We start from the raw sequence: 12,084 nt of genomic DNA on the forward strand, positions 1-12,084 counted from the left end.
AAAGACAAAGTGACTCTGATGTCATCCCAAGCCCCTCGGGATGCTGGAGCAACACAGGATCATCCTTTGGGGGCCATTGGTACTTTGACTGTGGAAGGATGGTCTTGATGAGGGGAAATACTAAGAAAAATCACATGGGGTGTCATCCCCTGTGATGCCCCAAGAAAACTCAGGGAGTGGCAATCAGAGCTCAAATACTGATACTTCAATGAGAAATATGCCTCAGAGGGGAGAGAGGGCAGCAATGAAGGCCAGCATCCAGTTGAGGTACAGAAGGAGCCAGGGGTTTTCAAAGCAGGTGCCCTAGAACCCCAGGGCACCTTAGTGTGCCGCGTGGTCAGGCTGAGTGGGCAGAGCTTCAGGCCCTCAGCCTTGCTAAAGCTGAGCTGCTCCACCATGACCTGTTGGGCTCCACCCACCTGGTGACCTGCATCATTCTGACTGTAATTTGACATGAAGAGAGCTACCTTGAGGTAACTAGCAACTTTCTTTGGGACTATGGAATGAACCAAGTCTTTGGGGACTAGAAAGATGAAGTTAGAAGATGATCAGAAACTCTGACCATCTGGGCCCCATGAGGTCTCTCTCTCTCTCTCTGCATCTGATTTCCCTCTCTCTCTCTCTGTGTGCTTCTGTGTAGTCAGGCGTTCTTTGTCTGCAAGAGACAGAAAACCATACTCAAAATGATTTTAGAAGAGAAGAGACTTTATGGACCCTCCCAGGAGTAGATCAGATGCACAGGCAATCTCTTGTGTGGCTTCCGTTCTTGGGGCCCTCTCCCCTCATGCATTGTCCATCAACTCTGATCTACATCTTCTCAAATCAAATAGAGTGTAAACACACACACACACACACACACACACACACACACAATCCTAAGACTAGGTTCTGTCGAAACTTGCGCCTGTGTCTGGACCAATCACTGCAGTCAAGGGGACCTGATGCTGATTGCTCAAGTCCACGTTAGATGCATCTGGACAGAGGTGGTACCACATGAACCTCAAAGTCAGAGATGGGCCTTTGCTAGAAGAGAGTGCTGATGCCCACCAAAGCTTCTCACACTTGTACACTGGAACGGCCACCCTGCTGCTGCTGCTGCTAAGTCACTTCAGCCTGCCCTCCTGCAAATGCCCTTCGGTCAAGAGGCCATCCTAAACCATGGTCTGTCCACACACAGTCAAAATTCTCTAGAGAGGTGGTCTAATGGTCCCAGCCTGGATGACCTGTCAGGCCTTGGTACAGCCTGTCCACCACTGGCTAGGGGAAAGGGGAAAGCTGAACAAGCATAGTTGCCAGGTCTGGTTCTCAGGGAAAGGAGATTGTGAGTAAGAAAAGACACACACAGAATGCCAATTATGTCTATTTTGGTCTTGTTTAAATGTACATTCCTCGGCCCAGAGGCTTTACAAGCCTCCCTGGAGATTCTTATGCATAGTCAAGTTGAGGAGCCATCAAGTCTGGATCTTTCTAAAGCAACATTGTACAAACTCTAGCTGTCATCACTTATTATTCATAAAATTATCACTCAAGTCTCTACATCTGTAACCGTGGGGAAACGGGAGGAACAGCATCGCCCTTTCTAATGAGTTATAGAGATGTGATGAAAGCTGGAGTGAGGCCATCAGATTCAAAAAGTCAGGGGTGTCATTACAACAGCAAGGCGCTAGAGGGCACCCTACCAACTGCAGCAAGAGGCAGAGCCAACCGCTCTTCAAAGACCTGGTGATGAATGATGGCAGTTGAGATCCATCACCTGTCAACACACATGCATGCCTGCACACACACTGACACCCTCCCACGTCAGGGGCGAGTCCTTGTTGGGGTTTTTTTCTGCAGCGTGTTGAAATCTCACTCTACAAATACTGCAGTAGCTCTAACTGGAATTTCTTTGCTATTTGGCTGCCTGACCTTAGGGAAGGCTCCACCTTCTCTGGCCTCTGGGTTCCCAGTGAAGCTGCAGGGGTTGGGCTGCGTGATCCCTAAACTCTTCTGAGAGAAAACAGTTAGTAAGGGTTTCGCTTTGTCATCATCTGCGTTGCTATTACAGTCACTTCTGTGGGCTGCAACCCTCCCAACCAGGCTGTAAGGTCCCAGAACAGCAGGGCCACGTGTTGCTCATGCCTGCAGCCCCAGGCTCTGCCTGACACAGAGACAGCCCTGAGCAAATGCGCCGAGTGGCGGTGTGGTGCTGACTGACATGGGTCCCTGCACCACTGATGCTGAGGGATGCTGGGTATGTCATTTCACCTCTTTGGGCCTCTGTTTCTTAAGTTGCAAAATGGGCAGCACCACCCACGCCTGTGTCAGGCTGCGTCTTTGACCACAAACTCAGTTTTCAGGACATACCCTTCTGTTTCTCTGTCATTGAACATAATTTCTAATCTGAGTCCTATTCTGCCAAGTGGCAGAGACCACCTCAAGCCAAGAGAGGGTCTCTTTGCCCTTTGTTGGTGGGGTCACATCTCGGGCAGTGGGCTTACATAGTGCCAAGGTAACTAGCTTATTAAACAAGCTGAACTTGGTGAGGTATAAACATGCAACAGTTTCATGTTTCCCTAATCTCTGCCCCTATGAAGCTGCCTGGCCCTTTCCTGTCCCTTAATGACACCTGGTTAATTTCTGACTCTCCCCAGCTCCCACCTACTCGCAATGGTCTACCCTACCGGCTCTTGCTGGGGCGCCAGGCAGAAACCAGCCTTCTTGGGTGAGGCTTCTTGAGCCTGACTACTCCTGGGAGACTTGCCGCTGAGAACCCCTCATGCAGGCCATAAAGGATATGCAGTTTCTTCTGCTGCCTCCCCCCTCAGCTTGGCCCCTTCCCTCTCCTGGTCACTTTTCTGTGCTCAAAGCGGTGTTGGAAGGAGCAGACCTGTGGGGCCGCCACGCAAGCTAACATCCAACTGGGGTGTGAGGTGCTGGTCACCCCCTTTATGCAAGCAACAGTCTCTGTGAGGGGTACCCTTGCATCTCCTCTCACTTGGTTTTGGAGTTTGGGAAGTGAGGGGAAGCCACAGCAACCCCCGCATGCCCAAGGTGACAGCTCCTAACTCTCCTGAGTCCTCCTGTCTTGGTGTCAGCATGATCAGAGGTAGTCAGACGGCAGAGACTCCCTGTAAGCCCTGGAGGAGCTTTCTTTCTAGGGTATTTCTCACCTTTTTCTCCCCAGCTTTGGTTGCCACTTCTGGAACAAAAAGTTCCTTCCCTTTACTTGCTGTACTTGAGGATGTTGGGAGCCCTTGATAATGGCGTCAGTGAGGAATGGGGTATTGTTTAGAAAGGCAGCAGGGAGACTAGGATCTTCTCCCACCCCCTCATGCATGTGCACCACAAACACACTCAAAAATACACACTGCATTAGTGAAGATTAAATATGTCATTGAGTGACCGAACTTTTAATCTTATTTCTCCAACATCTTCAACACGTGGTCTATACCTCATGATCCAAAAAAAGATGTTTGTGCTCCAGCCCTCGTGTTCACATTCCACCCAACGGGAAGGATCAGGGGGTGACAAAGGGCACGCCCCTGCCCTTTAAGCTTCCTAGAAGTTGCACACACACTGCTTTACCTTATAACCTACTAGCCAGGTTTTGGTCACATGACCAAAGTCACATGATCTAGTTGCATGGGAAGTGTAGTCATTTGGATGGCCACGTGCTCAATTACTGTTCTATCCCAATAAGACAGTCTGAGCTGCTGACACATGTGGTTTCACTATCTCTCTCTCCCTTTCCCCACCCTCCACCCTGGTCTGGCTGGCAGTGGGCACTGGTCTGGGGGGCAACTGCACAGGCTGCGTTATCTGCTCAGAGGAGAACGGCTGCTCAACCTGCCAGCAGAGGCTCTTCCTGTTCATCCGCCGGGAAGGTATCCGCCAGTATGGCAAGTGTGTGCACGACTGTCCGCCCGGCTACTTCGGCGTCCGTGGCCAGGAAGTCAACAGGTGCAAAAGTACGTAGCCCCTCCCTTATCTTATGCTAGCACTGCGCTCCTGCACACTCCTGGTCCACATCCCACCTCTCGCCTAACACAACAGCCCCTGGGGAAGTAGTGTATGCCTGAGCCCATACTCAGATATATGACTTGCTTTCAGGCTGGCTTTGAAGCCCTAAGCAAGTCAGTATCCTCTCTGAGCTCAACACTAACAGGGCAGTGAACTTCCACCTCTACACTAGCTTGTTCTGTGGCCTTTGGCATGCTGCTCACTCTCCCTGGACCTAGCTCAATGGGAAAAGGAGTCTTAACTCCTAACTTCGGTTTTCACTGTGAGCTGGGCAAATCATGACCATCTTTGAGCTTTGGTGGAAATGGAGTAGGGAGTCCTCGCTCCCAGCCCAGATTCACTGTGTGACTTCAGGCAAGGTATTTGCTCTCTCTGAGCCTCAGCTCAAATGATAAAGAGAATCAAAATAACCATGTTACCTTGGACATGACACCTGCCCCCACTGAGCCTCAGTTCAAATGAGAAAAGGAGATCTGAAATGCAGCCCCGTTTGTGGACAAGTCTGGGCTTCAAATGAGATGTTAGTCACTCAATCGTGTCCAACTCTTTGTGACCCCATGGATTGGAGCCCACCAGGTTCCTCTGTCCATAGAATTTTCCAGGCAAGAAAACTGGAGTGGGTTGCCATTCCCTTCTCCACAGACACACAGAATCTGGACCCCAGTACTACAGAGCTTGGGTCACTCAGAGGCCCTCCCCAGCCCTGGGAAGTCCCAGAGGGTCCCATCCCCAGGCATCTCCCCTCACCAGGGCTGGTCCTGGCTGTATTACAGAATGTGGAGCCACATGTGAAAGCTGCTTCAGCCAGGACTTCTGCATCCAGTGCAAGAGGCGGTTTTACCTGTACAAGGGAAAGTGTCTGCCCACCTGCCCGCCAGGCACCGCGGCCCAGCAGAGCACACGGGAGTGCCAGGGTGAGTGGGGGCATCCTTGCCCTGCCCTGCCCCCTCCCTCCTTGGAGCAGGGGCTGGTGAGGGGTGTCAGGAGACCTGGAAGAAACCATAGCAGAATGTCACGTGATGATGGGAAACCCAATGCCATGTCAGGGACACATAGGAACACTTCAATACCCTAGACCCATCATAGGCACCATTGTGATGATTACTATTACTACCAACATCTACATCATTATTATTGCCAAGGGCAGCTGCAGAGCACAGAAGAAGAGCATTGATTTTGGAATAAGACCTGGGTTCAAATGCTATCTCTAAAAATCACCCATTAGTGATCTTGAGCAAGTCAGTTAAGCTCTCTGTCCTTCAGTTTCTCCAAATGTTAAAAAAATTACAATAGAACATAAAATCTACTTTATGGAGAGGATTGTTGTAATGGGTGAATTAATTAATACACTTTAAAGTACTTAATACAGTAGCTGGCACAGTAAGTGCTTAATATATGTCATTATTATTACCTGTCATATTAGTTGTCATGACTGCTCTGTTTTCCCCCTACTCCTTTTCAGACTCCCATGTGAGCACCGCTTCTGTGATCTGTCCTTTTATGAGGCTGTTCCCCAGCGTTCTCACCTGAATCACATATCTCTGCCCACACAGTCTCTCTGGGCTCATGTTCACAGTCATTCCAAACACTGATGGCTCCTAACTCGCTCTCCTCAGCTTCATTTTCTCACGGGCAGCAGACTCACATCCTCACCTGCCCTGAGGATGCCTTCTTCCCTCCCTGCCCATCCCCAGCCTGGTGCTTCCTCTGGGCTTCCTCCTTCAATGACCTGCTCCACCACCCACAGGCTGGCCATCCTGGCAGCATGGGCATCACTGTGGACTCTTGCCTGTCATCCTACATCCAATCCAATCTTGTTTATCCACTCGGGAAATATTTGCTAGAGTATCTTCTATGCTCCAGGCACTTTCCAAGTCATTGAAGACATATTAGTGAACAAAACAGAAAAAGTTTCTGCTCTTGTAGACTTGACATTTTACTGTGGAGACAGAAGACACACAAGAATAAATACAGATGTTAGGTGGTTAAAAAAACTTTGGGGGAAATGAAGCGGAATAAAGCTTCCAAACTTGCCCCAGCCTTCCTTTCCCTTTTCCCCCACCCTACACCCAAACATCGCTTTCTCTCCCCACCCTCTGCGCATTGCTATGATCTTGGCCACAGCCTCTTGCCCATATGCCTGCCTCCAGTCTCACTGTCTGCAGCCCACACTGTCTCTTATTCCAGAAGCCAGAGCGATGATCTGAGAATGACAATCCGATCAGGTTTCTCTTCTGCTCAAGGCCCCTCAGTGGCTCCCACTGTTCCCCAAGCTGTGGGCAATGTAGCCCCCATCTGCCACCTCTCCAACTCTATCAGGTTTTTCCTCCTCCATTTGAGTCTGTGCCCCAGCTTCCCCATGGAGGGCAGAGTTATCTGGAGATTTCGCTTGGGGTATTTCTTTCAACTATGGGCTTTTCTGGGGGCTTCCCTAGTGGCTCAGAGGTTAAAGCATCTGCAATGTGGGAGACCTGGGTTCGATTCCTGGGTCAAGAAGATCCCCTGGAGAAGGAAATGGCAACCCACTCCAGTATTCCTGCCTGGAGAATCCCATGGAGGGAGGAGCCTGGTAGGCTACAGTCCACAGGGTCGCAAAGAATCGGACAGGACTGAGTGACTTCACTTTCACTTTCATATGGTAAAGAATCTGCCTGCAATGCAGGAGACCAGGGTTCGATCCCTGGGTCAAGAAGATCCCCTGGAGAAGGGAATGGCAACCCAGTCCAGTTTCCTTGCCTGGAGAATGGACAGAGGAGCCTGGCGGGCTACAGTCATGGGGTCACAAAGAGACACGACTGAGCGACTTAACACTTTCACTTTCATTTCTTTCAACTGGAGCACTTGTCCTTCCTGCTCCTCCCTGAATCTGGCTGACATCCCCATGCCCACTTCAAGACTCAGATCAGGAGTCTCCTCCTCTAGGAAGCCCACCTGGTGGCTCAGGACGGGGCCTCCTGGTCTCCTAGTGCTGCTGGAGCTTCCCTATCTGTACAAGCGCCCTGCCTTTCAGCCCCACTGCTGAAGACGGTGAGCTCTGGGAGGCAGACCCGGGGCTGTCCCTTCCCTGCCTCACCTGGGCACCCGCACGGCAAGAGGCACACGGCAGGTGCTCAGACCGTGCTCCCAGATGAATGCGTCTGTGAAGGACCATCGTTCCAGGGTCTGGAGACCTGGGTACTGGGCCCTGCTGGATCGTAAACACTTGTGGTTCTGCTGTGCAATCACCTCTTTTCCCTAATTGTTGTCCGCTCAGTCGTGTCTGACTCTTTTCTGACCCCGTGGACTGCAGCACTTCAGGCTTCCCTGTCCTTCCCCATCTCCTGGAGCTTGCTCAAACTCTGTCCATTGAGTCAGTGTTGCCATCCAACCATCTCATCTTCTGTTGCCCCCTTCTTCTCCTGCCCTCCATCTTTCCCAGTATCCAGGTCTTTTCCAATGAGTTGGCTCTTTGCATAAGATGGTCAAAGGGTTGGAGCTTCGGCTTACCCCTTACCTGCTCTAGGCCTCCGTGTCCTAATCTGCAAAGCAGAGGTATTAAGAGCTGCCCTATTCTCTGCCTACCTTTCCAGGACTCTTAAAAGAACCAAATGTGAAAGAATACTATATATTATATATTCATATATTAAAAAAAAAAAAATTACTCCCTACCTTTTCTATCCATGACCTCATTTTTCCTCACAACAGCACAGTGTAACTCCCACCTCCTAAAGCTTATCAGAGGCACAAGATCAGGTTCAGAAACCAGGTCTTGGCCCTGAGGGCCTCCCAGCCAACCATGCAGCCTGTTTCCTGTCCCTCCTGTCCTGAACCTTCACTCTGCCCACCACTACAGCATCCTCGTGCCCCACACAGGATGGCCAGGCCTCCAGGGCTGTGCACAGCTACCTGGGATGCACTTCTTTCCACTGCCAGCTGATAAGTCTGCTCTTCCTCTGGCTCCTATGTCACCTCCTCAGGGAAGCCTTCCCCTTTAAAACCACACAGTTGGTCACTCTGGCTCGCCGCAGCCTGTGTTTGCATTAGTACCGCTCTCATCCCAGGATCTCAGAAGTAGCTGTTTAAACATTCCCCCTTGGCTCCTTAATGATAGCCTGGGACTCTCACACGTGGAGATGGTGTCTTCAGGGAGCTGAACCCCTCAGACCCAGCACTTGATCTGAGGGGCACTCACTGCCAACTGACCCCATCCGTCTCTGTCTCCCCCTCCACCCCTCCAGAGGAGTGTGAGCTGAGCCCCTGGGGCAACTGGAGCCCTTGCACGCACAACGGGAAGACCTGCGGCTCGGCCTGGGGTCTGGAGACCCGCGTGCGGGAGGCCGGCCGGGCCGGGCGGGAGGAGGCAGCCACCTGCCAGGTGCTGTCTGAGTCAAGGAAATGCCCCATCCGGAGGCCCTGCCCAGGAGGTGAGCACCAGGGTGGGCATGGTGGGCAACAGGCAGGGCATAGTGACCACAGCACCCAGACCCCACAAAGCGCCCCTGTAAGGCTGCCTGAGGGCTTCGCTAGTGGCTCAGTGGTAAAGAATCCACCTGCGATGCAGGAGACCTGGGTTCAATCCCTGGGTTGGGAAGACCGCCTGAAGCCCATGCCAGTATTCTTGCCTGGAGAATCCCCATGGACAGAGGAGCCTGGTGAGCTACAGGCCATGGGGTCACAAAGAGTCAGAGGCAACTGAGCGACTCAGCACAGCCCAGCACAAGGCTGCCCGAAGCCCCCACTAGCCCCACCTTCCTGTGTGTTGGGCATTGCCCTCCCCAGTGTCCTCCTGCCAGGGTCAGCCTCAGACCCCTTGGGAAGATCACGCTTGTCCTTTCCAGCAGGGGTTTGAGACCCCTTCAGACTGATACCTCCTATAATAAAGGACTTGGGACACCCCCTTGACACTCTGAAACAAAGTCATGGATAATGTGACCCACTTGCGCTGGTTATTAAAAAAGAAAAATCAGTGTAGTACCTAACTGGGCCTCCCAGGTGGCGCTCGTGCTAAAGAACACGACTGGCAATGCAGGAGATGTAAGAGATGAGAGTTTGATCCCTGGGTCGGGAAGATCCCCTGGAGGAGGGCATGGCAACCCACTCCAGTATTCTTGCCTGGAGAATCCCATGGACAGAGGGGCCTGGTGGGCTATGATCCATAGGGTCACAAAGAGTCGGACAAGACTGAGGGACTTAGCAGGCACCCACGCATAGTGCCTAACTATAAGGAGAGACAAATCTCATTATGGCCGTGCCTGGGTGCCACACGCCAGAGAGTACTGACTGAAGTCACCTCACAGCCAGGGCGGTAGCCGTCCACAGTCAGGGCCTCAGGCACACCACGTTGCCATCAGAGATGCAGTTTCCCAAATGGCGACCAGTTCTCTGTAAAGTCCAACAGAGCTGCCTCACCTCCTGTTTGACAGCACACTGGTGGCCCTAGAGTAGTCAGCAATGGGACAGGTGTTCCGCAGCACTTGGCATTCATCCACACACAAGACAGAGGTCGGCTCTGAGCGGGCTGATTCCTCGCTCTGTGAGGCTGGGGCAGCCGTTAGGGTACTGGACAGGATGAACCTTCTTCCTGGGGGACTGTCCCACGTATGGTGGGCAGTTGGGGACAGGGGATGAGTTTGAGATGGGACCAGAGAAACTAAGAGACCCCAGACCCAGGGAAGCACCCAGCAGCTCCTGTAGAAGAGTGTGGGGCCAGTGATGCAAGAAGAGGGTCTGGCTGTGCAGACACTTTTAAACCAGAAATTTAGGGCTGTCCTTGGTCCCACCAGATTCCCTGATAGCTCAGTTGGTAAAGAATCAGCCTGCAATGCAGGAGACCCCAGTTTGATTCCTGGGTTGGGAAGATCTGCTGGAGAAGGGATAGGCTACCCACTCCAGTATTCTTGGGCTTCCCTGGTGGCTCAGCTGGTAAAGAAACCACCTGCAGTGCAGGAGACCTGGGTTCCATCCCTGGGTTGGGAAGATCCCCGGGAGGAGGGAAAGGCCACCCACTCCAATATTCTGGCCTGGAGAATTCCATGGACTATCTACTCCGGGTCATAAAGAGTCGGACACGACTGAGCGACTTTCACTTTTTTGCTCCCACCCATGCCTCCGTCTTCTTGCTTGTTGGCAACTGCTAACAACAGGAAGAGCATTCCAGGCAGAGGGCACAGCAAGTGCGCAGGTGTGGCGGTGGCATGAACCTGCCAGTGACGAGGATGGTGTGAGCAAGGGCGGGGGTTGGGGGACAGGCCACGGAGACGATGTGGTCTTTTGCTCCAGGCGAGCCCGGAGTCACTCAAAAGTAATGCCCAGAACTCCAGCCTAGGCTGTGCCTCTGAGTAAGCGAGGGCCCTCCTGGGCCTCAGTTGCCTCACCTGAGAAATGGGACTTGATTGTGTATTTGTGCTAGACACTCACGCCAGCTCCATGGGGGGTGGGGGGCAAAGTGGGGTCAGGATTCCCTGGCAGGTCTGGGGTTTGCATCCACTCCCCACGGTGGGAGAGCCAGTGGGTACAGAGCCCAATGACGGCATCATGTGGGGCATCCGGGCTGCCCTTGCCTCCCGGATATCCTGGAGATGAGATACACAGGGCACCTGGAGCCACAGCTGGCAACCCAAGTGCTGCTGTCACTGTTGTTGTTTGAGGGCAGAGCTGGGCCAGGAGCTAAGTGGGGAGGTTGGTGCTGAGACCCTGGTGAAAGGTGTTGAGTCTCCCGCAAAGAGCCCCGTAAACCTCGCAGTGAGTGCACGTGGGCGGGCCCTGGCCCCCGCCCCCCAAAGCCACCCTAAGGCTCGACAAAGGGGGCCACATGGACCTCGAGGCCTGATGAGCAGATGCCCAGCATGGGTGGTGCCCCACATGTCAATGCCCTGTTTACCCACTAAGGAATTGAGAGTGTCCAGTTTAGGGTACGTGATGCTGCCGTCCCAACTCCCAAAAGAAGTGATTGTCAGGTCAGCACCCCTGTGTCATTCCGAGCCTGCTGCGGGGAGTGGGGGTACCCCTCGTCTGTCAGGATGGCCTCAGCAACAACACTCTGTGCTCTTGTTGCAGAGAGAAACCCCAATCGGAAGAAGGGCCAGAGAGAGCGGCGCCCGCGCAAGGACCGGAAGCTGGACGGCCGGGGGGACGGGAAGCCCCGGTCCGCGCCCACCTAGGCGCCCAGCCCGCAGCCAGGGCGTCGGCCGCTTCAAGAGTTCTTCTCGCCCCTTCACTCTCTAGCTGTTCCCCCTCCTCTCCCTTCCCTGTTCTCTTTTTCTCACTCACATCTCCTCTCTTTTTTCTCCTGTATTTCCTACATTTCTGCCACCTCGGTTTCCCCCTCCTTCCTACCCCTCCTTTCTCCTATTTCTTGCTTTCCTTTCATCTTTTCCTTTCCTCCTGTTTTTCTTCACTGTGTCCCCCCCACCACCACGCACATGCTAAGACAGAGACCAACTCCTGCGCACCCCGCCCCCCAACTCCTCACTCTCTATTCCTCCTTAAAGAAAGCGCACTCTTTTATTCTAGGTCTTTCCCTGACTTTCCTCAGCCCCGTTGCAGAGAAGATATTTCTAAGAGTGGGGCCCAGGCCACAGCCCTGGCAGGCTTGTTGAGTCCTGAGAGCCCTACTTCCACTCCTGAGGATACTTCGGAACCCAGAGGTGTGGATGCCTCCAGCTCTAGCCAATCCCTAGAGGCATCTCCACAACCCCCAGCTTCCCTGGAAAGCCCCTAGAAGAGACTCCGCGGGCTTTCAGATACCCCAGCTGGCCATGGAGGAGCTGTGACGGGGCCTCTGGTGGGACAGCCAGCCTTGTGCCGAGGCCACCTTTCTGGAAGCTTCCTGCTGCACCCATCAATGCTCCCTCAGCACCCTCCCTCTCAAGGTTCCCTGGCCCCTGCTTCCCGAGCCCCTGCTCACCTATGTCCTGCATCCCAGCTCATCCCAGAAGAGGCCATGCAGGCTGCAAGGAACTTCAAGATTCTCCAGGCCACTCCGTTCCCCCCAGCTCCTCCTGCTTGCTGTACCTCTGGGGAGACTGAGGCCGAGAAGGGACTTGTCCAAGGTCACCCAGGGATCCCATGGGCTGTGCCTTCCACTTGCTCACTTGCTCAGCA

The 12,084-nt window shown here is 53.2% G+C and overlaps 1 protein-coding gene across 1 annotated transcript in view; it reads left to right on the forward strand.

The window, feature by feature from the left end:
• RSPO4 (R-spondin 4) overlaps positions 1–11,141 on the forward strand; it is a 31,521-nt gene extending 20,380 nt beyond the window's left edge. Inside the window, exons 2-5 of the mRNA XM_065919171.1 lie at positions 3,762–3,950; positions 4,776–4,916; positions 8,220–8,405; positions 11,038–11,141. Of these exons, the coding sequence (XP_065775243.1) occupies positions 3,762–3,950; positions 4,776–4,916; positions 8,220–8,405; positions 11,038–11,141 (620 nt within the window). The remainder of the gene's footprint in view (positions 1–3,761; positions 3,951–4,775; positions 4,917–8,219; positions 8,406–11,037) is intronic.
• Positions 11,142–12,084: the final 943 nt, after the last annotated feature.

Source organism: Muntiacus reevesi, chromosome 2 (genome assembly GCF_963930625.1).
Source record: "Muntiacus reevesi chromosome 2, mMunRee1.1, whole genome shotgun sequence".
Taxonomy (NCBI): domain Eukaryota; kingdom Metazoa; phylum Chordata; class Mammalia; order Artiodactyla; family Cervidae; genus Muntiacus; species Muntiacus reevesi.